This window comes from Telopea speciosissima, chromosome 6 (genome assembly GCF_018873765.1).
Source record: "Telopea speciosissima isolate NSW1024214 ecotype Mountain lineage chromosome 6, Tspe_v1, whole genome shotgun sequence".
Taxonomy (NCBI): domain Eukaryota; kingdom Viridiplantae; phylum Streptophyta; class Magnoliopsida; order Proteales; family Proteaceae; genus Telopea; species Telopea speciosissima.
The window spans coordinates 68292117-68319890 of NC_057921.1; the positions used below are offsets into that span (position 1 = coordinate 68292117).

Here is a 27774-nt window from a genome sequence, read left to right on the forward strand (position 1 = left end):
AAGCAGCTAAATGAGACTAAGCTCTATTTCCTTTACCTATTTCTTTTCCAAAAACCTTTAGCTTAGCTCTAGAATTATGCCAAATGACAATGATTTTGAAAGTCATTACAATAACGAGGGAATGGTAAAGCAAAGGCTTTTGTAAATTAACTATACTACAGGGAAAATATTTGAAAAGGAAAATCTTTCAGGCAACTCTTCTTTGCTGATGAGCAAAAAATTTGCCATAGAAAAAGGGTTAGCGGAATATATAAAATAAACATAATCACTATAGAAGAAAGAGTTACCCGAATATAAGCCCTTGAAAATGGGTTTTTAAATTCAGTGTCGTCAAGTTTACGAATCTGACAGCACAGAAACACACGAGTGACCAAACTGCAGTAGAAAAGCAATAAAAATCAAGGGAACAAGGGAGTGATCTCTGACAACTCACAGCATATTTCATGTCTTCAGAGTTAGTATAGTCTACAAGACCCATGGTTCCTGAAGCCACATCAAGCAGTTGAGAACACTGAAATTTAAACCTAAAAGGGCACTAATCATAGAAGATGGTAAATAAAACGAACAAGAAACCAAAACACTCATATTTTTAACCAGTCGGCACTCTGTTGACATAAATAAAATCTCACCAGTTATGTAAGACCAGTGAGATTTTTTAATGAAAAATAATAGAAACCATCAGTAACTCAAACTGTAATAGAGACTACAAAACATACCATCACCATCACGGAAAACTTGGGCAAAACACACCTCGCCAGCCTTACGCATGTGATCCTGAAATCAGATTACCATTAGCGGGATTATTATGTTAAACACTCAATGTTTGATGTAAATGAAATAGAAAATAAAACAATAAATCTCCTACCTTTAAATCTTGCCATGAAGCAGAAGAGGGCAGTCCACGAACAACAACTGCGTAGCAAATGCAGACAAAACATCATCAAAATCGAAGGAAACTTAAAGGTAAACCAGAACCACAGTCCTACAAGTGGTAGAGTAAGATTGATGTAGACAGGTTCCTATGCAAGCAATACAGTCTTAGGAACCTAAGGAACCAGACCCACACCACTTAAATGGGCAATGGTTCACTTAAGCTATTTAATGGCTTACGGATCTGCAAGCCCATTGGGCTGGGTGTTTTCTGGTTCACCCAAAACTAGAATTGTGGGGGACATTTTGTTTAAGTTATTTCTTTGTAATCTTAGGATATTAGTTCTATTTTGGTTTAATAGCTAAGATATTTAAGTTACTTGTTGTACAAGTCCCATTATTTCTTTGTGTAAGGGACTTTCCTTTTATTTCTCTTTCCTTTATTGTGATTGGCAATAGCCATTATAGAGTCCTGATGCAGGAGCGCTTCCATGGATCGTCCTGAACCCGTTTGGGAACCCAATTATAGAAATTTATTTATTAGTATTGGGAAAATAATGTTATCCATAATTGGGTAGGTTACGTAGGAGATTAGATTTATTTTCCAGTTTTGTTATTTGAGCTTGTTTCCTAGTTAAATAGGTTTCCTTTGTCAGTTGGGTTTTTTCTTCTTTTAAATAGCTTGTATCAGGATGAAATTTCAGAATAGAAAATCAATCTCAATCTCAATCTCAATCACACCAAGTCTGTAACGCCCCCAGATTCCCAGACCTAGTCGGGCCCATGATACTGGATCTGGCTGAGTCCATACAGTGAACTTAACATATCATTCATCCACAATCCATAATGATTCATGATTAACATTGGAGCCATGAAATTCAAAAACATTCATCTATAGGTTTTGAGCTACAAGCTCCTATGTTAATCATGAAATCATTATGGATTATGGATGAATGATATGTTAAGCTCCATGTGCGGACTCAGCCAGATCCAGTGTCATGGGCCCCACTAGGTCTGGGAATCTGGGGACGTTACAGACTTGGTATCATGAATGATATGTTATCCTTACTAGAGTTAGGTAGGAGATTAGATTTATAGTTGAGTTTGGGTTGAGTTTCCTTCTTCCTTCTTTATTTTCTTCCCAGTTCTGTTTGAAACTACTGACAGCCCATCCCGTACGTGCGTCGATCTCCCTCATCTCTGCTCCTTTCTCCCGAAGAATCTGGGTATAAGTTTCCTACCTATAGGCATCCCAAACCCTTGAGTTTCATCTTCCAAGACCTCCCCAGTTGGAAGAAATTGAACCAACAAGCAAGCTACTCACCTTTTTATCTCCATCTTGGGTGTTGCTTGTGCAGAATCAATAGGACCTTGAGTTGCGACCCTGCCTCTCAAATCTCAAGCCCTCTCTAGAGGGAGATATCCTTACCACAACAGTTCTGGTTTCCGCTGGTTCTCTGGTGTCGTAAGGTTGAAAGTGATCCCCATTCCCCCATAATTTCTGATTGCTTTCCTTTATCATTTTATTTTTCTTTCAATAGCTTCCTCTTCTCTCTTAACTCGATTTCGTCCTTCATAATTAGTTTTGTCTTATCCTTCTGTTCGTTGAAGAAGATAATTTCCCCTCCCCCACAATAGTCTACTTAACTTTATTTCCTCAGTTTCCAATTTTATCCTCCACTTTTATTCCTTCTTCCCATTAGTATCCTTACGTTTTATTTTAATTCTACTTTGTCCTTTATTTTTTGTTATTGTGTAGTCTTCCCATGATCAATAACCTTGTCCAATCCCCTATTTAACTACCAAGTTGCCCCTCAAAAATTCTGATTTGTTACAAATTTGCCATTCTCTTCTAGCGCTTGGACTTTTGTTGAATCGGGTGGACTCATAGCAAACCCAGCAAGGTATTTTGACCTGGATTCCACATCACCTCCTCCACAATTTTGATGATGTATATGAGTTAGTTTTTGAGCCATGGCTGTGAGAAACAGTGAATACATGTGATACCTAGGTTAGTGCGAGACTGACCAAAGCCATAGGTGGGAGGCCTTGGTCATATCCTTCCCCCCCCCCTTCCTTTTTCTTCTCCTCCATCTTTTCACTTTAGTGTCTATTTTGTTCTTCTCTGCAACTGAGTGTTATTGTGTAGTACCGAGGCTACTGTGAAGGTGATTACTTAATTTTGAATGCTCTTTAAAGTTCCTGTGGTGACTGGAAGGCAACATTTCACCTCGTGGCACCTTTTGGTTCTGCTTATTTTCTTGCAGCAACTTCCATGGTGTTTTTCGCTTACATCCAACCAATAATTTGAACCCATCTTTCGGTATGTTACTTCCCTAGTCCTGATGCAGATAAGTCACCTAAAGGGCTTATGTTATTGAAAATAAGCTTTGGGTTGGGTTATGTATTGTTGGGCTTTTGATCCCATGGTTTTATTTTGTAATGGGACAATTTAATGAGCCTCAAATATGGGTAGAAAGTAGGAAAACGGGATTTACTTCATTAGTTTAGTTAAGAGTCTTGGTTTTAGTCAGTTTTTTTCATTATTTTAGTTTCCTAGTCTGCGTATTGTCACAGCCCGCCTAATTATGGCCTAAGGCCAAGACTTGCAAGGCCCATTGACATGGACCTTGGGCCAAGGAAGAACCAAGGTCTAGAACTCTCCATACTTGGAAGCGGGTAAACTCATTCAAGAAGCCTTCTAGAACCTCTGGAAGCTAGGAAAGTTCTAGCAAGCTTCTAGAGAACTCTTGTAAATATCTAAGAATATTCTAGACTCTTTTCTAAAGAGTTCTCCACCGTTGGATGGAGGACACTTGCACAAATCCTAACCATTCATTGTAGGTTGGGGTGCCTATAAATAGAGGTGGTCTCATTTGGCCAAGGCACCAAGCAAGTGAGCATTCAAGCCTTGTACTCAGAGCTATTGAGCAATACAAGTTCATTCTTCCAAACTCTCTCTTGTGTTCTCTAAGTTCTCTTCTCAAGTCCCTTGCTAGAGTTGGTGAAAGGCTGACTTAGTGCTAGTGTGAGTGCTAAGTGCCAGTGCGGTTGCTTAGTAAGGTCTAAGGCCGTGACAGTTGTGGTATAAGAGCTTCGGTTGCGAGGGAGCATACTTGTGGAATCGACATCATGCCTAACAACTCGAAAGTGCTAGACATGGTGGTGGATGAGCAAGCCCGTGGAAGGGAGGCCAATCCCAACAAGGAGAAGCGAAAAGGCAAGAGCAAGTCTGTCGATGTTGGTGCTACTGTGGAGTCACGCCTAGCTCGGGAGGAGCTAGCAACAGCCCAGGTGAAGGAACACCTCGATGTTGTGGGGCAAAGTGGGGAAGAGCTCGAGGGCCACATCGTGGAGCTCAAGGAGGAGCTAGTGAGCCAGATGGGGGAGCTCAAGGAGTCCTTACAAAGCACTCTTAACACCATAATGCACGCCCAACAAGAGGAGATTGCCACCTTCAAGGTTCAGGTGTGGGAAGCATTGGCCAAGATGAATGCTCGCATCGATGAGGTGCAAGAGGATTGGGCTATGTGTAGGAGGGCAGCGGCCGGGGGAGCCACTACCTCGCGTGAGGTGCCTAGGGTGGAGGCACCAAAACCCAAGGCATCTGATGGGAAGAGAGATGCTCGGGAAGTCAACAACTTCGTGTGGCACATGGAGAGGTACTTCGAGGCGATGGCACTCGAGGACGAGGCAGCAAAGGTGCGGACCGCGACACTCTACCTCACTGACACTGCAACTCTATGGTGGCGTAAGAGGCATGTTGATATTGAAAGAGGTACGTGCACCATAGACACATGGGATGAGTTCAAGAAAGAACTGAAGAAACAATTTTACCCAGAAAATGCTGCTTTCTTGGCTAAAAAGAGCCTCAAAAGGCTCAAGCACACAGGATCTATTAGGGACTATGTCAAGGAATTCTCAACATTCATGCTTGAGGTCCCTAGTATGACTGATGAAAAATTTCTCTTCAACTTCATGGATGGCCCCCAAGGCTGGGCCGCACAAGAACTACAACGCCGAGGCATGCAAGATCTTGCATCGGCCATAGCAGCGCGGAGTCATTGGCGGAGTTTAGGAAGGAAGACAACACTAAGGCCAAGGAAGGCAGCCATGGAGGAAATGGTGGGGGAGAGAAGGGTCCCAAGAAATAGCCTCCGAAAGAAGGAAGTAGCAAGACCCCTGCAAGCAAGGAGGGTAAAGCCAAGTATGACAAGAAGGACAAGTGCTTCTTGTGCAACGGGCCACACTGGGCTAGGGATTGCCCCAAGAGGAAGGCTCTCAATGCCCTACTTGAGAAGGGTGAAAATGAAGCACATATGGGGTCCCTATAGCAACTGGGTGCCATCAAGGCCAAGGCGATGGAGGTCAAGGCCACTACCTCTCAAAAGGGGCTGATGTATGTGGAGGTGCACATCAACGGGAAGCCCTCGTGTGCTATGGTCGACACAGGCGCCATACACAACTTTGTCTCGACGGAGGAGGCAAAGAAGCTTGGACTAAGGGTGTCCAAGGAGGGAGGATGGCTCAAGGCAGTTAACTCCCAAGCTCGTCCCATAGAAGGTGTTGCTCAAGGGGTCGAGATAAGCATCGGGACGTGGAAAGGCACTGTAGACTTGTCGGTGGTGCCTATGGATGATTTTCAAGTAGTACCTGGCATGGAGTTCTTAAGAAGGGTTAAGGCTATACCCATGCCATTTATCAGCACAGTGTGCATCATGGAGGAAGGTGCACCATGCATGGTCCCAACGGTGCCAAGGACCAAGGAAGGCCCCAAGTTACTTTCAGCCATGCAGTTGGAGAAAGGGGTCAAGAAGGGTGAAGACACCTACCTTGTGGCGTTGCTCAAAGAGAAGGAGAACAGCCCTACGGAGGTGCTACCCAAGCCAGTCGAGAAGGTCCTTGAGGAGTTCAAGTATGTCATGCCACCAAAGCTGCCAAAGAGACTTCCACCTAGGAGGGAGGGGGATCATGTGATCGAGTTGGAGCCCGATGCCAAGCCACCAGCCATGGCACCTTATCGAATGTCGCCGCCAGAGTTAGAGGAGCTAAGGAAGCAATTGAAGGATTTACCTGATGCTGGATTCATCCGCCCATCCAAAGCTCCATATGGTGCCCCAGTCTTGTTCCAGCGGAAGCATGATGGGTCACTTCGACTATGCATCGACTATCGGGCGCTGAATAAGGTAACCATCAAGAACAAATATCCCATTCCTTTGATAGTTGATCTATTTGATAGACTTGGTGGGGCAAGGTACTTCATTAAGCTGGATTTGCGGTCAGGCTACTACCAAGTCCGCATTGCCGAGGGAGATGAGGCCAAGACCACATGTGTGACACGGTATGGCTCATATGAGTTCTTGGTCATGCCCTTTGGCCTCACCAATGCACCAGCCACATTTTGCACATTGATGAACAAGGTCTTCCACCCTTATTTGGATAAGTTCGTGGTGGTGTACTTGGACGACATTGTCGTCTATAGCAACACCTTGGAGGAGCATGTACAGCATCTGAAGGTTGTTCTTAAGGTGCTTAAAGACAATCAACTTTATGTGAAGAAGGAGAAATGCTCTTTTGCCCAAGAGGAGGTAATGCTCCTAGGGCATAAGATTGGGGGTGGAACACTGAGGATGGATGAGGGCAAGGTGAAGGCTATACAGGAGTGGGAGGCACCTACAAAGGTCACTGAGGTCAAACTCATGCCAAGACGCCTTTGATGATCTGAAGAAGGCCGTCATGGAGGAACCAGTGTTTGCCTTACCAGACTATGGCAAGCCATTCGAGGTGCACACGAATGCATCTGACTTTGCTATTGGTGGGATGTTGATGCAAGAAAGGCACCCCATCACATATGAGAGCCGCAAGCTCAATGACACGGAGCGGCGCTACACCATCCATGAGAAAGAGATGACAACAATGGTGCATTGCCTAAGGACATGGCGACACTACCTATTGGGTTCGAGGTTCGTGGTGAAGACTGACAATGTTGCCACTAGCTACTTTCAGACACAAAAGAAGCTAAGTCCCAAGCGAGCTAGATGGCAAGACTTCTTGGAGGAATTTGACTTCGTCTTCGAGTACAAGCCGGGCAAGGCCAATGAGGTGGCCGATGCACTAAGTAGAAAGGCGGAGTTGGCTTCCCTTAGCCAACCAGAGGGAGAACTCATGGGCTTGATCAAGGAAGGCCTACAACACGACCCGGTGGCTAAGAGCTTACTTGCCCTTGCAAAAGAGGGCAAGACATGGAGGTTTTGGGAGCAAGATGGCTTGCTCTATGCCAAGAAGAGAAGACTATATGTTCCTAAGTGGAACAACTTGAGGAGAAATCTCATCCAAGAATGCCACGACTAGGGGTGTCAATAATACCCGGCTGGCCCGAACCCGCCATGAGCCCGGCCCGAACCCGACCCTAATCTGCCAGCCCGAAGGGCGTGTCAGGGTTGAGATTTTGGCTGACCCTGGCATGGTTGGGTCGGGTCGGGCTCAAGGCGGCGGGCCTAGCCCGGCCCGGCCCGGACCCGACCCTGAATTCTTTATAAGCATTTATATGGCTGAAAATACCAAAATACCCATAAGAGTGATAATAACCCTAATCCCATATGGCCATATTCCCTTTTTGCTTTCAGTTTTCACAATTTCAGCCTTCGTTCTTCTTCTTCATCCACGAGAAACTGAGAAAGCCGCCGCTCGACTACGAGTCTACGACGACTAGCAGCCTTCTTCTTCCTCGGTTCCTCCTTCCCAGATTCGCATCAAGGTATGTTCTAATGTTCATCACTTCATTTTTATTTGGGTCTTTCCCCATCCTCGCAACACTGCTGCTAGTATGCGTGGACTCAGATCTGAAATGCATCTCTCTTGATCAGCGTCTGTGTTTATTGTTTTTTAAATCTTTGAAGTTTGAATGCATGTTCTCTGTGAATCTGTGATCTACTTATCTTGCTACAACACCAGCCATAAGAATTGCGGCAATAGCAACTATTTTATTATTTTAAGAACCAACGCTTCTGAATCGTTCCTGCAATCGTCGGATGCAATGCCCCCACAGCTCGTTGTAGACGTGGATTCCGAAACAAACTACTTATCTCTAATGAAATCATGGCGACAGGTGTAAGAAATGAAAAGGAAATGGAGTCCAATCCAACCGCTTTTGTCTCTGTTCGGCGGAAAACTTTAGCTAAGAGAGAGAGAACGAGAGGAGAGAGGCTCTTCTGGGGAACCCCTCTCTCTCTCTTTCTTTACTTCTCAACTCTTGTAGTCTTGTGTGCTTAGAATGAGACTGGTTTTAAAGGGAATGAGAATTGAAGCAAATAATAAAGAATGAAATGGGCAGCTTCAAGCTTCAGAATTCAGAGATTTTTCGGCTCTTTGAAATATAATTATCATTTTGATGGGGTTCTCTACTGTGACATGCCCCATGCCGGCCTAGATTAGAACTGGAAAGATGATCATAGCCACCCACCCACTTTCCACTTTGCAGATTTTCCCTATTGGCCCTTTGGTTTTAAAATATAATTAATAGCGTAGAGAAGTAGATCAGATGGTTAATCGATGCAGTAAGTGAAGTTTAATAGTCAGGAACAAGGGACTTTAATCTCACATAAGAAGGACTACACTATGAAAGATCAAGCTTTTGGATTCTGGAGTCAGGGGTTCCCTGCAGCCCTGCTACTGTGTTGACCGATCATATCATAATAAGAAAGTCTAGTTGGTATAAAAAGTTTGGTGGTGTTCTCGTCGAGGGAAACAAAGGCCACGCGAGGGGAGAGGGAGAGAGGGAGACTACCATTTCTTCAAGAAAAATTCGAGAAAAAAACATTTTAAATCATCTTCCTAGGTCAAGTAAGTAAAAAAAATAGCTAGGTATAGAGAAATTGATTTGATATATTCAAGTTGTACTCGAAACAAAAAGAAAGCAATCCAAAAAAGAAAAGAAGATAACTAATATTGAAATCAATGGATATCTAATCCGTGAGAAGATAACTAATATTAGTATCACAAAACGAACCTTAGTATCAACAAACAAAGATCCTTTTTACGTAAGAGATCGTTCCCTGTTTTCTTGTTCTTCTTGTTTCTTTCTCGCATGAGAGACATGGCCCCATTGGTTATAGATAAACCTAACTAGTAACAAACAAAGATCCTTTTTACGTTAGTTTCAGTCCTTCTGGCTTGATAAGTTAAGGAGTCGTCTTCTGACCCTTCTTTTATGGGCGATTCTTTAAAAGGAAAAATAATGTTGGGAACTGGGATAGGAGAGAAGAGAGTTAGATTTGAGTTGGAGTATCATAAACTAAGAAACACAGAAAAAAGAGTTAAAAAAACAATTCTTGAAAATGAAATCTGGCCACCTGGGTGCTTGGGTGTTGGTTCATTCAAATTCAAGGTTCTTGGGTTTCTAAGATTCTCTACACAGTTCTGAACCACATATCATAAATTATACAATAAATCTAAACGTGGGTCTATTGGGTTTGGCTGCCTAGGCAAGTTTTGAGGGATTGAGCATTTGTTAACAATTTTATATATATAAAAAAAGTCCCTTATTTTCTATTGGATGTCAAAGGATGTCTGCTTCATACAACAACAGTTCATTTCCCTATGAGGTTCCTGTTTCTCTCAAACCCTCAAATTTAGAGACAAGGATACAAGAGGTAATAACAAAGAATACTACTTTTTTTGTCAGTGCAGCTAATATTGACTCCAAATTTATTATTTTTTCCCCATACCGTACTGTGAAAATGAAAAAACCATGGAAAGAATTTAAATGAATGGGTATTGGGTAGTGACTAGTTTGTTTCTTGTTTCATTTTAGTAATTTTTTTTTCTAAAGTTAGCCGGTGTTAGATGAACTAGCTTGAGAAGGGAGGGACAGAGAGAGTGGATAAGGGTGTGATAAGATGGTTTTTTGTGGAGAGGGAAGGGTTCTTATAATGGGTGTGAAAGAGTGGTGCTTTCAGATCAGATCTACATATAGAGCAAGTCTCCTTCTTCTTCATTAATGTATCAATCTGAGTGGGAGCTCATCACTCACACCATGTATCAATCATATAGAGCAAGTCTCCTTCTTCTTCACTATTTTCTTCAACTTATTGTTTCAAAGATCTTACACATGTCTGGATTTTTGAATTTGTACAGATCTCAATGGAGGAAAACTCAAATCCAAGGCAGCCAAACTCAAGTTCAAATCATCCAAATTCAAATCCAGTTGAATCAAGCTCTAAGGATCCTGTGACAAGCTCTACAAAGGCACAACCAAACTCTAATGCTTCTGAGGTATCTTCTAATCTCCTCACTATAGGGTCATCTAGTGTTTGGAATCACTTCACTAAAGTTATACCTCCCAGTGGTTCAAAAGCTACTAAGTGTACATGCAAGTATTGCCACAAGGAATTTGGTTGTGCAAGTGAACATAGTACTAGTTCACTAAAACGACATTTGGATAGATGTCTTCTGTGTCCAAGTAGTGAAAAAAATAAGAAGCAAAAACTTTTGGATTTTAAAGTTAACACGAGTGATGGAAAGAGTACAATCACTAGTATCTTAGCTTGGAAATTTGATTATGAATTGTGTAGAAAGGCGCTTGCTCGCATGATTATTATGAATGAATTGTCATTTATATTTGTAGAGCGGGACGGATTTAGAGATTTTTGTAAGGCTTTACAGCCTAGGTTTAATACTTTGACCCGTAACACTGTGGCACAAGATTGCTTGCAATTGTATCTGGGGGAGAAAAAGAAGTCGCAAGATTTGTTTAAGAGAACTGCTCAACGGGTGTCCCTCACCACAGATATGCGGACTTCTATCCAAAATCTTGGTTATTTGTACCTCACAGCACATTACATTGACCGAAATTGGAAATTGCAAAAGAAAATCATTAACTTTTGCGTAGTCCCATCACCACATACTGGTGAAGCAATTAGTAATGCCCTTGAGCTGTGTTTGATTGATTGGGGGTTGGATAAACTGTGTAGTATTACTGTGGACAATGCAAGCAGTAATGATGTTGCAATTCAAAATTTAAAGAGAAGATTTAATAAGAAAAATGGGTTATTGTTGGGTGGTGAGTTTTTTCATATGAGATGTGCTGCCCCATATTTTGAATTTGATTGTCAAGAAAGGCCTTGAGGATTGTGGAGATGTTGTAAGTAAAGTTCGTTCTGTAGTGAAGTATGTAAGGAGTTCACCATCAAGGTCACAACAGTTTAGATTTTGTTGTGAGCAAGAAAAGATTGAGTGTAAGAAAGTTTTGAGTTTAGATGTTTCTACTCGTTGGAACTCTACATATCTTATGTTGCAAACTGCTTTGGAGTTTCAAAAAGCTTTTGAATATGTAGAAGATAGAGACCCAAACTTTACTATGGAGTGCAAGGATGGGGTCCCAACTACTCAAGATTGGGAGAGAGCTAAAGTTTTATGCAAGATGTTGGAGTTTTTTTACAATGCAACTACAAGATTGTCTGGGTCTCTTTTTACTACTTCAAATCTTTACTTCAAAGAGATTAGTGTAATTGAATCACAGTTGAACAAGTGGTCAAGAAGTGAAGATGACATGATTCGGAATATGTCATTGGCAATGAAAGAAAAATTTGACAAATATTAGGGTGGTAGTGGCACTGACAAAATGAATATTATGTTGGTTGTTGCTCGTGTTCTTGATCCACGATTTAAGTTGAGATATGTGAAATATTGCTATTCAAAATTATATTCTCAACATGAGGTGGAAGAGAAAATTGAGAGGATTAAAAATGTCATGGATCGTCTCTTGAGACATTACCAAATGCAGGGGTCGACAAGTAGTACAGTGAGAGTTGATTCATCTACAACCTCTTTTGATGGTTCATCAATAGATGATGATGACAGTGAATTTTCAGAAAGGGGTTTTCATAATGCATTAGAAGAGGAGGAGCGTTTCCATGTGACATCTGACTTAGACAAATATTTGTTGGAAGGTATTGAGGAGGAGGATGAACTCAATTCTTTTGACATCTTGAATTGGTGGAAGGTCAATAATACAAGATTTGTGGTTCTAAGTAGGATGGCAAGGGATGTTTTGGCGATTCCTATCTCAAGTGTTGCTTCAGAGTATGCTTTTAGCACCGGTGGTAGGATTTTAGACCAATTCCGTAGCTTTTTGACACCTAAGATGGTAGAGGCATTGGTATGCACACAAGATTGGCTATGACAGGCATCGGTTTCAGTTGATGTTGAAGAAAACTTAATTGATCTTGAGAAGATCGAAACAGGTAACAACCTTTTAAATTCCCTTATATCATTTAATTACAATAATAATAATAACATTATGAATGATGATTAAGTTTATTGATTTGTTCATTTGTTAAATGTGTTTTTTTAAAGCTACTAACAATGATTGTGGTGATGCAACTATAACTTTGACTTGATGATAATGCATACTTATTTGGCGTGAACTGGTAAGGACTTGTATCCAAACAATAGTTCTTATTAGCTAATATTTTCTTTGACATCTGCTTGTATTAATAGAGTTTTTCCCTCATTTTGGGCATTTTTTTTTTCCAGGAATCCCAGATTCAAGCATATCATGGAGATGGATTATGGATGTTGCTATGATTGATGGTTGATTGTGGCAGTATTTTTATTCATGGATGATTGTAGCAGTAGTATTTTTATGGATGTTTGTGGCAGTATTTATAGGGATATTTGTGGTAGATTATTATGCATGATTATGGTAGTATTTTTATGATGTTTGTGGAAGTATTTTATTTATGGATGTTTGTGAGAATATTTTTATTTATGGATGTTTATGGCAATATTTTTATTTATGGATTTTTATAGATGTTTGTGAATTATTTTTAGTTAAATTTACAAGTCCCTCTCTCCCTCTCTCTCCTTCCCAACTTATTCTTATTCTTTATAGAATTTTTCAGGTTTTTTTAGATATATTCTTTGATATATATCAATCAGAGTCAAGACAGGTTAAAACAGGTCAAGACAGGTCAATCGGGGCCGACCGACCTGCCCGAACGAGATATCAATCAGGGTCAAGACAGGGTTAAAACAGGGTCAATCAGGGCCGACCCGACCCTGCCCGACCCTATCAGGGTCAGGTCGGGTCGGACTAGAGAAAAACCCTGGTAGGGTCGGGTCGGGGTTAAGGGTTTCTTGGCCTGCCAGGGTCAGTCGAGTCGGAGTCGGGGTCGGGGTCGGGTTTAGGCAGGCCGGCCCAACCCGACCAATTGACATCCCTACCACGACACGAAAGTGGTTTGGACATCCAGGCAAGCGACGCGAGCATGTGAAGACTTGTCTTGTGTGCAACCATAGTACTATATCTCGCGATATATCGGTATCTCGAGGCCTACCGAGATATCCGAAATATCCGAGATATCGCGAATATTCCGAAATATTGCATTTTTCTCGCAATATTTGGGGGTCCATCTCGGGGTATTTGGCCATATTTAGGCACGAAACCGTGGACACCTTATTTAAGCTTAATAAACACATTTAAACCATAAAATTGTAAAAATGTGAATTCAAATTGGTGTTTTGGGCTTGCACCCTGATTGACATACGATCGCCGACCTTAATGTATAAATAGTTAAATACACATAGATTAATGAAATCACAACTTAAGTTACAAATTACAAGCGCTAAACTGCTAATAGTAGTTGGCCGTGCCTCCCTGGATCAATCCCACTCATGCCTCGGCCGGAGTCGACGTCCATCGCTTCTGTTCAATGACATACGTGGACCACGGTATAGAATCTGAGAAGAAACGAGTGTAGTCATCCAGAAGTGTCACGTAAATGGAATCATCATCAATCAGAGGTAACCTATCCTAGGATATAAACTAGGGTTACCAATCGATCCAAATCCGTGAAGAAGATGATCCATCTGTGATATGATGTTGCGCGCCGCAAGAGGCGATGGCATTGGCCGCATGTATGGCCGGGTGAGGTTGGTATCTAGGTCCGCTAGGGTATGCAAAGATGTTATCTACAAAAGATGATCCAAGATGTCCTGGGACTGGGGATCGGTAGTCATAGTCCCCTACCCCACTAAATCGCCCATATGATGATGATCCATCTCCATATCCACCGTAAGGTTGCGGATGCACCATAATCCGATGCCAATGGAGTGGCATGGCGCTAAAAGATGGGGCACGCTAATGTCCGCCGGTCCTCCCCTCCCTATCCCCATACCAACACCACGGGCAGAAGGTACATGTCCATTGATCGAGTGTCGTGTTTGCCGACCCTACCTCGGATGAGGGGGCCTCTCGAGGGGGGGGGTGCGGGGGCACGTGCTCCGTGGTCCGTACGGGGCGACCCTGTGTCTCTCCAGGTGAATCGAGTGGGTCTACAGCGCCAATCCCGGGCCCCTGGCCTACACAAACGCCCGCACGCCGTCATATCTTCCCGACACCACCACCAACATCACCACACAAACCCATCACCACCACCGACCCATCACCCATCATCACATTCGAGGACTTAGACCAGGTCTTCATCACGCCAACATTGCCACAGGTCCGGAATGGTATGGGTGGCCTGCATGTACGACCTCGTCCCCATAACTCGTCCACACGCCCAACTCGGGTATCGGGGGGTCTGCCTACTCCTCCCTCCTCATCCAACACCGGCTCACCTCTATCCCTCACCCAATCCACAAGGGTCCTCATCGTCCTGAGTCAACTTGAAGATGTCGCCTAGATCAATGGCGCCCTTCCTCGTCCTCATGTCCCATGTACAGATGTGAGCGAGCTTTCAGCCTCAAGTCAGAGCGCACATACACCACGCCGATAAACGTTGAGACTCCCAATCTGCTACTCGATGTGATGAGCGCAGCGGTACTCCAGCCTCTCACAACCATGCAACATGTTGGGGCAAGGACTTTAATCGCTATTCTTCTTAAGTTTTCACCGATTCCCCATACAACACCCACCATTCAAACCGCATTACAAGTTTACAAAAAAAGACATGTCAATGTTGTTTCAACTTTCAACTTTCAAATTTCAATACATATGTAATTTAAAACTTAAAAGAATTACCAAGATCACCACGTGCTCCGCCTCAGACGCAGCCCTCGCTCCAAAACTTCCCAATGCATCCCTAAATACCTTGATCTATACCCATGTGGAAAATTAGTAAGTACTTCTTCACTACTTATTTGAAAGCATCGATAAGTTGAGTTTCCAAATGAACTCACTCATCATGTTGCAAATTGCTTGTAGTCACCATCCGGCTCCAACTTCTTCACTACTTGTTTCACAAAGATCAATAAGCTGAGTTTCCAACCCAAGCCTATTGTTATATTGATACTTAGTGGTTGAAGTAGTATCTTGAAATATGACATATAGAATAGAGGTATTGTCAAATGCATAGGTAATTAGTAAATATAATACTATGAATTAGTAAACATAAAACACAATTTACTTACCTGCCTTATGCAGTGGATGCATAAGTCGATTCTCCCACAGCATTTATGATATCTAAGAAGTGTTTGCCATGCGAGGACCCACACCTATAGCCACTATCTTTCATCGAGTCTTATTGGCAAAGATATAGGAGCGTGGCATGGTCAGCCCTTCAGCGGAGTCGCAACATGTAGAACTTGATTCCTACTCTAAAACTTTCACCACTTTGCTTAGTTTGGTCCAGTCCTCAGATGACATCGTTGTTCTCAGGCTTCCCTCCCATTTGCAGGTCTTGAACCCTTCCATCAAAACCACTCCTGAAGCAAACTGCTTCTCGCGGCCTTCTTTGCTCAATGCTTTTGAGGCAGTAGTGGGCAATCTTGGATGCAGGCCTAACCAAGTCCCCCCTTCCCTCAATAGATTGAGGCATAGGAGTGGTTGTACAAGTTGGCGACTTGTCTTGCCTTCACCACCTTCACCACTTACTTCCCAATCTTTTAGCATTAAGCATGCAGGGCTGCGGAGTCAAGAGCCGGTACTTATTTTGTTCACACTTCAAAAAACCACCAAGTTACTTCCATTCCCATGCTAACCGACACATCTCAATACCCCACTTTTCCACTCTTCCTTTAACAACGAAAATATTTTCTCCTTTATCTCTTTGGATGCATCCCACGATTGAGGAACAGCCCTCCCATCCAAAACTGAAATTGATGATGGACTTTCTTGTAGGCCCATCCATCCATCCGCCATTATAGTCACCCCATATGTCTCCCACATATTCTTCATCTCACTAATGTACTCATCAATCTCACTCTTTTGTCGAGGTAGATAAACATTCATTACCTCATAGGGGTGGGGCCCTTGAATCCCGGGGCCACCGCATGGTATCTATCATGGTATCATAATGGGGGCCTTGTGCGGCAAGTTACGGGATGGTATGGTATAGCATCCACTTAGCTATTGATTCTTTAACCAATCCCTTCATCCCCTTCCACGCCCTTTGATTCTAGGTCGATCGCTTCCTTTCTTCTTATGCAATTTAGGATCGATGTTGATGGTGGTATCTGCACTGGTAGAGGTGTTGGGGTTGCCCTCACACTTTGGATCTTTTAAAGGATTCAAAGTTTTAGGACCTCCAGAACGCGCCATACCTCCTCCACTACCCCTACTCTTTGTCTCTCACGATCATCTTGAAAACTTCCTCTACTCCTCAAACAGTCACTAAAATCCCTAGCCTCCTCTCTTTGTTTGTATGTCATCAGTCTGCAATGTCATCATCGGAGGAGGAGGAGGAGTCATCATCATCATTGTATCGTCTTCCTCCTCCCATCGAACTCCTCACCTGTATCCTCAAGTTGTTCTCTTATCCTTTCGGCATCACCCTTCCTCTTCTTTCTTCCCTCAAACTATCACCAATCTCCCTGGCTACTTCGAGAGGGACCATATGACAACCTACAACATCTTTAGATCCTCCGGTGAGATGTTGTTTAAGTCCTGGACCCACCTCCCATAAATTGCATGTGACAATAATTACATATAGATTTTCTCTTATCCCCATCAACGGGAGTACCGTGTAACCATGCAATGTCACCTTTATCTTGGTGGTTGGTCTCTCTTGTTCCCTCTGTTCTCTTTGTTCCTCCGCCCCTTTGTTGACTACTTTCCCCACCTTTTGCTTGCCCCTCGCACGTTGTCTATCACGATCCGCCATAATGATACTTGTTTATTATGATGTAAGTAACACAAATAATTAAAAACTTAATGTAGATGCACTTCATTCGCACTTTTAGATTACTAATACACTTGTATAGTTATTTAATATTTTTCCCTAACCCTTATATTTTTCACAAAATTAAAACCAATTTTTTATATATAATGTTAATATAAGTATTGACCTAACACAACAAAACTATAATTAGTAAACATAATATACATGTAATGCATCTCAAAACATATAGAAATAACTTTCATATTTTTCATTATTTTTAAACTTAAAACTCATATTTTTCCTTATTTATTTCTATTTTTTAATTTTTATATATTTTTCTTAATTTTCGAAAATTAAAAGAATTATTTAAGAGAAAAATAAACCGACAACGTGAAGCCGTAGATCGGCCATTGGGTCTAACATATATTTAATTCATTACCATCTAAGTCATATTACCCCTAATTATTTCCTATTTTAGTTGTAGGAAAATGAATTTTAAAACCAGAAAAAAATAAAAAAATACATATGGGAAAAAATTTGACACATTGAGGTGTAGATCGGCCTCCCGGTGTCTAACATATATTAATATCATCAACATCCAACAACATTTGTACAAAGTTTTTTAAAAAAATTGTTTTAGAGAAATATAATTTACCTTAAATAATGAAATTAGGCTTGGATGATGAGCTTAGATGACCCTCAGCGTCTTTCCCTGACAAGGAGCTTCAATGAGGCTTGGAAGGGAGGAAGAGAGAGAAAATTTCATTTTCAGCAGCTCTCGGTCGAAATATCGACCAAGAGCTGCGAATATGCAATTTATAAGGATTTTGAATGTGACACTATTGTCACTTTACAATATCTCGCGATATATCGTGATATCTCGCGATATATCGTGATATCTCGCGATATATCGTGAGTTCCACGATATATCGTCAAATATCTCGATATATCGACGAGTTATTGTCTTTTTATTTCACCTTGTTTCCCCCATGTCGAGATTCAAATATCGCATATATCCCCGATATTTGCTTACCTGGTGCCAACAAGACAAGGTGGAGCAACAACCACCTAGGGGATTGTTGGAGCCACTCCCTATACCTGAGAGAGCATGGGAGAGTGTCTCCATGGACTTCATTAGAGCCCTACCCAAGTCAGAGGGGTGTGGGTCAATCATGGTGGTTGTGGACAGATTCTCTAAGTATGGCACGTTTGTGGCTGCACCAAGAGACTGCACGACAGAAGAGGCAGCAAGGCTATTCTTGAAGCATGTCATCAAGCATTAGGGTGTGCCACGGTCGATCATCAGTGATCGAGACCCTCGCTTCACGGGGAGGTTTTGGACGAAACTATTCAAATTGATAGGGTCGGCACTACACTTCTCTACAAGCTTCCATCCACAAACCGATGGACAGACGGAGCGCATCAATAGTTTGTTGGAGCTCTACTTGAGGCATTTCGTGAATGCTAACCAACGAGATTGGGCCAAGTTGCTTGATGTGGCTCAATTCTCCTACAATCTCCAAAGGAGCGAGGCAACAAACCAAAGTCTATTTGAGATTGCCACGGAACAGCAACCCTTGACGCCACATACGGTGATGACAGGCTACACGGGGAAGAGCCCCTCGGCGTTCAAGTTTGCCAAGGAGTGGCAAGAGAAGGTGGACGTGGCTAAATTGTACTTAGACAAGGCCACTAAGAAGATGAAGAAGTGGGCGGACAAAGACAGGCGACCAGCAAGATTTGAAGTTGGGGACATGGTGCTTGTGAAGCTTCTACCTCAACAATTCAAGTCCCTACGGAAGGTGCAAAAGGGGCTGGTTCGTCGGTACGAGGGCCCATTCGAGATTACAAAGAAGGTGGGCAAGGTATCCTATGAGGTGAGCCTACCTCCGAAGTTAAAAATTCATCCAGTCTTCCATGCAAGCATGCTCAAGCCATATCATGGAGACATGGAAGACCCGAGCCGTGGAACATCAACGAGAGCACCAATGAGTGTAACAACTTCCTACGACAAGGAGGCCGAGTACATGATTGCGGACCGAGTCATTCGGAAACGAGGAGTACCTCCTAGTAGGGAGTACTTAGTCAAGTGGAAGGGGCTACCAGAGAGCGAGGCAAGTTGGGAACATGCGGACTCTCTATGGCAGTTCCAAGAGCAAATACGAAGGTTCCACGAGGAGGATGCGACGAGGACGTCGCCAACTTAGGTGGGGGAGAATGTCACAGCCCGCCTAATTATGGCCCAAGGCCAAGACTTGCAAGGCCCATTGACATGGACCTTGGGCCAAGGAAGAACCAAGGTCTAGAACTCTCCATACTTGGAAGAGGCTAGCCTCATTCTAGAAGCCTTCTAGAACCTCTGGAAGCTAGGAAAGTTCTAGCAAGCTTCTAGAGAACTCTTGTAAATATCTAAGAATATTCTAGACTCTTTTCTAGAGAGTTTTCCACCGTTGGATGGAGGACACTTGTACAGATCCTAACCATTCATTATAGATTGGGGTGCCTATAAATAGAGGTGGCCTCATTTGGCCAAGGCACCAAGCAAGTGAGCATTCAAGCCTTGTACTCAGAGCTATTGAGCAATACAAGTTCATTCTTTCAAACTCTCTCTTGTGTTCTCTAAGTTTTCTTCCCAAGTCCCTTGCTAGAGTTGGTGAAAGGCTGACTTAGTGCTAGTGTGAATGCTAAGTGCCAACGCGGTTGCTTAGTAAGGTCTAAGGCTGTGACAGTATGCTACCTTATTAGTTAAGGATTGGGTTAGGCCTTTCTTTTTTACTGTTTGAATCTATTTTTGAGTGTTCTATATGAGTTTGTAAGGGGCTATGGCCTTGTACACAAATTTGACTAATGAAATTTTGGCTTGAGCCTTTTTCTTTTATTCTGTAAGACTTAAATGGCTGTGAGATATGGTGCTATGTGGATTGAGTTAGGCCTTTACTTTTTAGTGTTTGAGTTTGTTTGTGAGTCTTCTATATAAGTTTGTAAGGGACTACAGCCTTGTACACGAATTTGATTAATGAGATTTTGGCTTGAGCCTTTTTCTTTTATTATGTGAGACTAAGATGATTGCAGATAGAGTTGTTTAGAGGATAAGGACCCGTGTAGCCGACCCCTTGTAGGGGGATGTTCCTGGGATGCTGCTTTAACTACTGCTTAGACTTTTTCATTTAATAATTTTATTTTATCTTTTTAACTTCCTTTTATTCTTTTTTACTTTTTTACTTCCTTCTTCTCTTTTTTCTATTACTGGCATGACCTCTTCGGATCCATGTAGCCGACCCATTTAGTTGGGATAAGGTAATGTAGCCCTAGATAGGGAGGAGACCTACTAGGAGCCAGACAACAGGATCAATCGCAAAAGGGGATGCTGGTTCGAATGGACAGCACTAGGATTTAAGTTAATTCTAAGGTTTAAGATGGGAATTTGGGAATGGGTCTTATATGGCTTTAATATGCAGGTTTAGGGGGTTATTATGGGATAAAAATAATTAAATTTGGGAAGGTTTTAAAATTCTGCAATTCTGGACAGAATTGAGTTGCAGGTTTTGGGTTTTAATGGAGTGGAGGAATGGAGGGGTTGTAGAGGAGACTAAGGGCTGGGTTTAAAGTCGAGCGTAGGGATTTGTGTGGGGAATATAAACTGGAAGTATGGTTCGAAATTGATGGCCAGATCTGTAGTTATAAGGGAGACCTAGTTGAAGGAGGAGTTGCAGGTTTAATGGAGATGAGGGGACTGTGGATTAGGTCTAAGGGAAGATTAAGGATGATAGAAGAAGGTTTAAAATAAGAAAACAGGTTCAAACTCACTGTATTGCAGGACAATGGCAGCAGCTTGATGACTTGAGAGAACCTCCCGATCTTCACAATGCAAGGATTCGCAGGAGTCCACCTACCCTTCACCACCTTGAAATCCACAAGGATATACACTCACAAAGAGCAGCAGCAATGGCAGCAAGCATAAAGCTAATTTTTATTAATCAAATTCGTATGTAATGTTGGCCTCCCTTACAAACTTATATAGAAGACTCAAAAATAGACTTAGACACTAAAAAGGAATGGCCTAACCCTATCCCTAACCTATTAGGTAACTTAAACCAACTAGGAAACTAAAATACTAAAAGAAATAGACTAAAACATGGTTGAACTTATAGAGTCCTAATCCAACCCAACTTACATCACATGACTACTTAAGTTTTCACATGACTACTTAAGTTGTCACATGACTACTTAACCAAGTCACATGATCACTTAAATTGAACCAATTGGATGCAACCAATTTGAACCGGTTCAATTAAAAAACATAAAAATAAACTAAGTATTGAGCTAATCCCGTATGCAACCTATGTACCCCTAGTTTAGGCTCATTAAAGTGGCCTAATACATAGAAAACCCTTGGGAACAAAGGCCCAACATGTAAGTAACCCAACCCTAGACTTATTCCTAATAAAAGAAGCCCAGTTTGGTGATAAATCTGCATCAGCTCTCCCCAGCTTGAAAAAATTCATCCTCGAATTTTGCAGTGATGAGGGGTAAACAACTTGTGAGTAGCAGCTTTAACCATTCCCAAACAAAATTCTGGTGAGGCAAAGACATTAGGAATAAAATCTTCAAGGCGTGGAGCTTTCTCTTCGAAGAACCATGATGGCATAACAAACTCTATGTGTTCCTTTTCTGAATCAACAACAACTGTGAATGTCCTGTCCATAGAGTCTTCAGTGTTAGCAACCTTCTCATCTAATGCTTGAGACACAAGCTCCACCTCTTCAAGAACAACATCTTAAAGGTCATTGTTCTCCTGTGGAATCACCTCTTCATTTCCTGTTGTATCAGCACAAGGACTTAGGCTCTCTTGAATGAAACCCTTTTGGAGCAACTCTCCGACTTGCTTCTTGAGCTCATCATGCTTTGTAGGACTCATTTTGTAGGCTGGCAGATTTGGTAAAATAGAACCAGGCACCAAACCAATTACATGCTGAATATTTCTCAGTGGAGGTAACTCGTTTGGCAGCTCCTTTGACACTACATAAGAAAAATCATGCAATAACTCCTTGATGGGCTGTGCTAACTTGACCTCAGGCTGGGCAGCAACTTGTTGTGTAACCACGTCTAGGATCAGACCTGAATCATGGCTGGTCTGCTCAAATTCCTTCTGTGGTACAGCTAAGACTTTACTCTCACAATCTGTCCCTTTCTGGTTGGTGCGCATAATTTGTTGTTTGCGCATCTCGGAGGGTAGATTAAGAGGATTTAGAATGATCTGCTGTCCCTTGTGTTGAAACACACACTGATTTTTTCTTCCATAAATAGCAACATTGTTGTCATATAACCAGGGTCTTCCCAATAACACATCAGTCATTCGCATTGGGATGATGTCGCACCAAACCTCTTCAGCATAGGGTTGGAGTTGTAAAGGAACATAACACCTTTCATTTACCTCTAATTTGTTGCCATTCAGTAAAGCAACCTTGTAAAGTAGAAGATGCTTTTCACGCTTCAGATTGGCCTTCTGCACATATCTTTCAGAAACCACATTAACACCACTGCCACTATCAATAATAATCTGAGTAGTGCGTTCTCCAGCCTTCATACGAGTATAGAATATGCAGCTACGTCGCCAATCTTCACCTTCAGTTTCAACCATCAATACACGTGCTACAACATGTACTCCTCGGGTATCTTCATAATCTTCACCCAAGTCTTCATAGTAATCAGCCCCATCATCACTATCATCTGAGGGTAAGGCAAATAAACCTTGTTCATTTGGTGGAGGTGGCAAAACTGGAATGCCATATACATCCATGGCTTTGATACCAAATAATGTCGTCCTAGATAGGGAGGAGACCTACTAGGAGCCAGACAACAGATCAATCGCAAAAGGGGTTGCTGGTTCGAATGGACAGCACTAGGATTTAGGTTAATTCTAGGGTTTAGGATGGGAATTTGGGAATGGGTCTTATATGGCTTTAATATGCAGGTCTAGGGGGTTATTATGGGATAAAAATAATTAAATTTGGGAAGGTTTTAAAATTCTGCAATTCTGGACAGAATTGAGTTGCAGGTTTTGGGTTTTAATGGAGGGGTTGTAGAGGAGACTAAGGGCTGGGTTTAAGGTCGAGTGTAGGGATTGGTGTGGGGAATATAAGCTGGAAGTATGGTTCAAAATTGATGGCCAGATCTGTAGTTATAAGGGAGTCCTAGTTGAAGTAGGAGTTGCAGGTTTAATGGAGATGAGGGTTTGATGGATGGAGGGGACTGTGGATTAGGTCTAAGGGAAGATGAAGGATGATAGAAGAAGGTTTAAAATAAGAAAACAGGTTCAAACTCATTGTATTGCAGGACAATGGCAGCAGCTTGATGACTTAAGAGAACCTCCCGATCTTCACAATGCAAGGAGTCCAAGGAGTCCACCTACCCTTCACCACCTTGAGATCCACAAGGATATACACTCACAAAGAGCAACAGCAATGACAACAAGCATAAAGCTAATTTTTATTAATCAAATTCGTATGTAATGTTGGCCTCCCTTACAAACTTATATAGAAGACTCAAAAATAGATTGAGACACTAAAAAGGAATGGTCTAACCCTATCCTAACCTATTAGGTAACTTAAACCAACTAGGAAACTAAAATACTAAAAGAAATAGACTCAAAACATGGTTGGACTTATAGAGTCCTAATCCAGCCCAACTTACATCACATGACTACTTAAGTTGTCACATGACTACTTAAGTTGTCACATGACCACTTAACCAAGTCACACGATCACTTAAATTGAACCAATTGGATGCAACCAATTTGAACCGGTTCAATTAAAAAACATAAAAATAAACTAAGTATTGGGCTAATCCCGTATGCAACCTATGTACCCCTAGTTTAGGCTCATTAAAGTGGCCTAATACATAGAAAACTCTTTGAGAACAAAGGCCCAACATGTATGTAACCCAACCCTAGACTTATTCCTAATAAAAGAAGCCCAGTTTGGTGATAAATCTGCATCATAAGGTTATGCTTGTTATTGTTGTAAGATGGCTGTGAGACGCAGAGTTATGTGGTGGGATACTCATTAATGGCTGGTGGGATTCCAGTCGAGGCTAGGTGGGATGCTTAGTCAGATCTTCATTCTTCTTCTCCATCAACACTCAAGAAATCCTTTGATTTCTGCCATTGTTACTACCTGTGATTTGTCAGTCCTATCACTACTAGGATTGCTGAGTTGAAAGGTGAATCTCTCCTCTGATCTTTGTTGTGATAACTGATATCTGGTTTGTGAGACACTTAAATATCTCTCTTTTCTTAGTTTTCTCTATTTCAGAAATTTTGTTTCTAAAATTAGTTTTAATCCAGCCAGTAGATTGCTATCATACTTCGGGATTTGAATTAAACTAGTGAGATTGAGGTTTGATCCAAGTTTCAGGTAAATCCGTTGGTTGGATTGAATTTAATTACAGTTTTCCATCTCAGGGATCTCTACCCGTGAGATTGCTATTTCTCAAATTACTCCCAAACCATTTATCGGATCATTCCCATCTTTTGAGGGGTTCTTATTCTTCCTATTAACTACTATTTCCTAGAGTTTGGTGATAATCAGAGAGGATTGAGTTTTCAGTCCATTTTCGGGTTCTGAGTGTGGTTTTTGACTTGAGAGCCTATCCAGGAGGGTTTGACAGTTGTTTCTACATACCCCCCGCCCCATCAAGTCCATCTCTATCTTTAGTTGTAGTCTTGTGGCCATCCAATGGTTGGAATCTTCCTGAGGTACTATGTTTCTAATTCTGAACCTTGCAATTTTTAATTCCTATCATAACTCATGATCTGGCCATGAACAAAGGCTGGAATCTTCAGGTATTGTTCTCCCTTAGGTACTCCATCTTCGATGGGAAGGGTTCTTTCATCGCAGTTTTTAAGTTACTAATTTTGTAACTCATCTTATTTTTGAGTTTTAGAGTTCTCTGTTTCTGTCAACAGTAAAGGATACTCTTCTGTTTTGTTTTCTCTGTTTGGGTGTGATATTTGAGTTCTGTTTCAGACTTGTGACTGCTCAAGGTGCCAAAGACCTTTGCTGTTAGCTAGTGTTTAGGTGGTGTTATAATTTACTGTAGTCAGTAGGTTTGGTTAATTGTTGTCTATTTGTGACCTAGTCCTACATTAAAGATACCCCACGTAGAGGGTAAGAATGTAGCTAGAATGCACCTCGATATTCAGAACGGCGTGAAACACCCCCAAGTCGTCCACCACCACCGCCATTACCACCACGCCGATCAATTGACGATAACTGCCCTCTCCCACCATGGGCAAGCTCAACCTGGAACAACGATCAAATAGAAAGTCAACCAGAGAATGATGCAATATACATGGAAGTAGAAAGGAGGGGAACCTGCTTACCCTTAATCGATGACCATCAAAGTTATAGCCATCCCGACCCCTGATAGCATCTTCAGCATCCCGAGCATTCTCAAACTGCAGAATAAAGTGTCACAGCAAGTATGATATACAAATGGTCTTAAATGTGTAATACGTGAAATCAGATACACTTAAGGATGGGAAAACATACCTCCACAAAACAATAACCTGGAGGGCGAGGTGGGATCTTCAATTCAATATCCACTATACGACCATACTGCAGCAAACAAAAATTCAGGAGACAAGCAATATTATAATACAATGACCAACAGTGCAACTTATTAGTACTAAAACAGTCTATCAAATCTCACAATTATTCAGTTCATTAGAAAATCTTTCAACATAACGATTTCACATCAATTAAATCGACAGTTCAAGGCAGATATATCATTGAATGCTTGACCAAGTCAAAATAAAATAAGTGAAACTCAAACCTTGTAAAATATATCTTCAATTTCCCATTCTCGAATATCAGAAGGAAGGTTCCCAACATAAATTGTACGGGCAGAACGACCACTCATTTCTGTTATGGGAGATACAGTTCAATGATCACGTTTGCTGCATAGGGCAAAACAGAAGTATCCAAATCAAGAACGAATTGTGAGGTCTGAAAAGTGAAGTGACACAGACTAAAGTGTATCTATTTCTCAGCCCGATGGACTCTATTCGATGAGAATACAATGAAAACAAAGCCAAAACTATGAAGCAAACCAAGAGAGCAATCCTCGATGTGAGTGGTGCTCCACAAGCTCTAATCCTCATATGCTCCAAAATGCTCCACAGCTTTAATAAATTTGAAATAAAAATTGATCTCCTCATCCTCTCTCTGATTTTTTGCAGAGGTGCAGAAGATCTCCTGAGGGTGAGCAAGAATGTCCATTTATCAAATACCCACAACTCCATACTGACTCCTCCCACTCCCTCTACAAACCCTATGTATGGTTGAAAAGCTCCTATTTTGTCTCAGCGCCTTTCATTTATCCATAAAGCAATTGTCTGCATTATGACACGCGATAATGTTGGCAAAGATCCATGCATTTACCTTAATCAGATTTCTTCACAACTGCACTGAAGTAAAGAGACCTGGGAGAATATGCAATATATAACCTCAGTATTCAAGTTGATCCTTAATTTTATAGTTATTATGACACAGTTATGCACGTATAGACATTATAGAAGAAGATCGCTTTGAGAAAAGTGAAACACATGATAAAAATTGGCTAGACATCGCCTTCTTAACGAGTATGAACATACTTGAAACTAAAACGCACAACAAAAAGAGAGAACATCGAGTTTACACCTTCAAGAGATCAGCTAGCAGTACAAAAGCTGATAACGGGACAAGCTACCACAAACAGGTTGATCTTATTTAACTTATAATTACAATTTTTTTTAAAAAAAAGGGAAAATAATGGACTCCAGGATGGGATGACCATAGTAAACGACGGCGAGATTATAACATAAGCCCCACTGTGATACAAGACAACTAAATCCCTCATCTAAAGCTTCCTAGGAACTGCTTCAAAGTTCAGAGTGCAGACCACCGCCATTTAGTTTTTTACGAGCAAGTAAAGGATGCTCGCTTGCTAGCGAGTAACACTTAAAAAGAATCAATACACTGCTAGGTGGGGTCTAAAGCAAAAAAAGTAGTAAAAAGTTCAAGACAAGTGGCCACAATCGCGAGTGGGAAATCTAAAATTTCAAATTTCAAATAAGCACAACAAAGAGAACGAGGGCGTGGTTGGCGAGGTAAGAAGAACGGAAGCCCAAACAAAAACTGCAGAACAACTCCTTACAACTCTAGTAAGATACCCCAAAGAAAACAAATAAATAAATAAAAATACCAATCGAATATCATACCAGAGCTGAAGGCTCGCGAGCAGGAATTATGAGCTACTTCGTTCCGTTTACACGACAGAAATCTGTAAAGATATAGGTCTCCGATTCGACAGAGCAAGATTAGGGTTTCCGTTGCTTTTCTGTCTTTCCTATCCAGATATAAATACAGATTCAGTAAGAATTTTGTGTTTTGTTACAGAGAGGATACGGACCAAGAGACAGTTTCGTTCCCTAAAGAAAATTAAAAAAAAAAAAGTCTCTCAAGTCACCTAAGACGCGGAAGTTTTGCTGCGTTTGCTGCTGTGTGTTTTGTCCGTCGATAGACTCGATAGAAAAGATCGCTCACGTTTCACCGTCTCAGATGATAAACATGATATATCTCCCGAATGATAATTAATGGAATATTTTTTGCTGGGGTGGGTCGTGGGCAAGGGTAACAAAATTGGCCCGTCCCATAGGCCCATGAAGCTCAAGACGGATTTTTTTATTTTATTTTTTTTTGGTAGGAAATACGGATTAGTAAATGACTAAATGTGACGGCTTAAGACTTGAACACCTTCC

At 41.7% G+C, this 27774-nt stretch overlaps 1 protein-coding gene across 2 annotated transcripts in view; it reads right to left on the reverse strand.

Annotated features, from left to right (window-relative positions):
• The window catches only part of LOC122664148 (serine/arginine-rich splicing factor SR34A-like), a 32859-nt gene extending 5502 nt beyond the window's left edge, over window positions 1-27357 (reverse strand). The window contains exons 1-10 of one of the 2 annotated variants that reach the window (XM_043859850.1): window positions 27235-27357; window positions 26417-26457; window positions 25809-25932; window positions 25526-25591; window positions 25357-25431; window positions 25165-25276; window positions 866-912; window positions 717-774; window positions 434-483; window positions 288-344 (exon numbers count right to left, since the gene is read on the reverse strand). In XM_043859850.1, the coding sequence (XP_043715785.1) occupies window positions 288-344; window positions 434-483; window positions 717-774; window positions 866-912; window positions 25165-25276; window positions 25357-25431; window positions 25526-25591; window positions 25809-25895 (552 nt within the window). In that variant the 5' untranslated portion in view covers window positions 25896-25932; window positions 26417-26457; window positions 27235-27357. The remainder of the gene's footprint in view (window positions 1-287; window positions 345-433; window positions 484-716; window positions 775-865; window positions 913-25164; window positions 25277-25356; window positions 25432-25525; window positions 25592-25808; window positions 25933-26416; window positions 26458-27234) is intronic. The other variant, XM_043859849.1, reaches the window with a different exon arrangement.
• Between the last annotated feature and the right edge of the window lie 417 nt (window positions 27358-27774).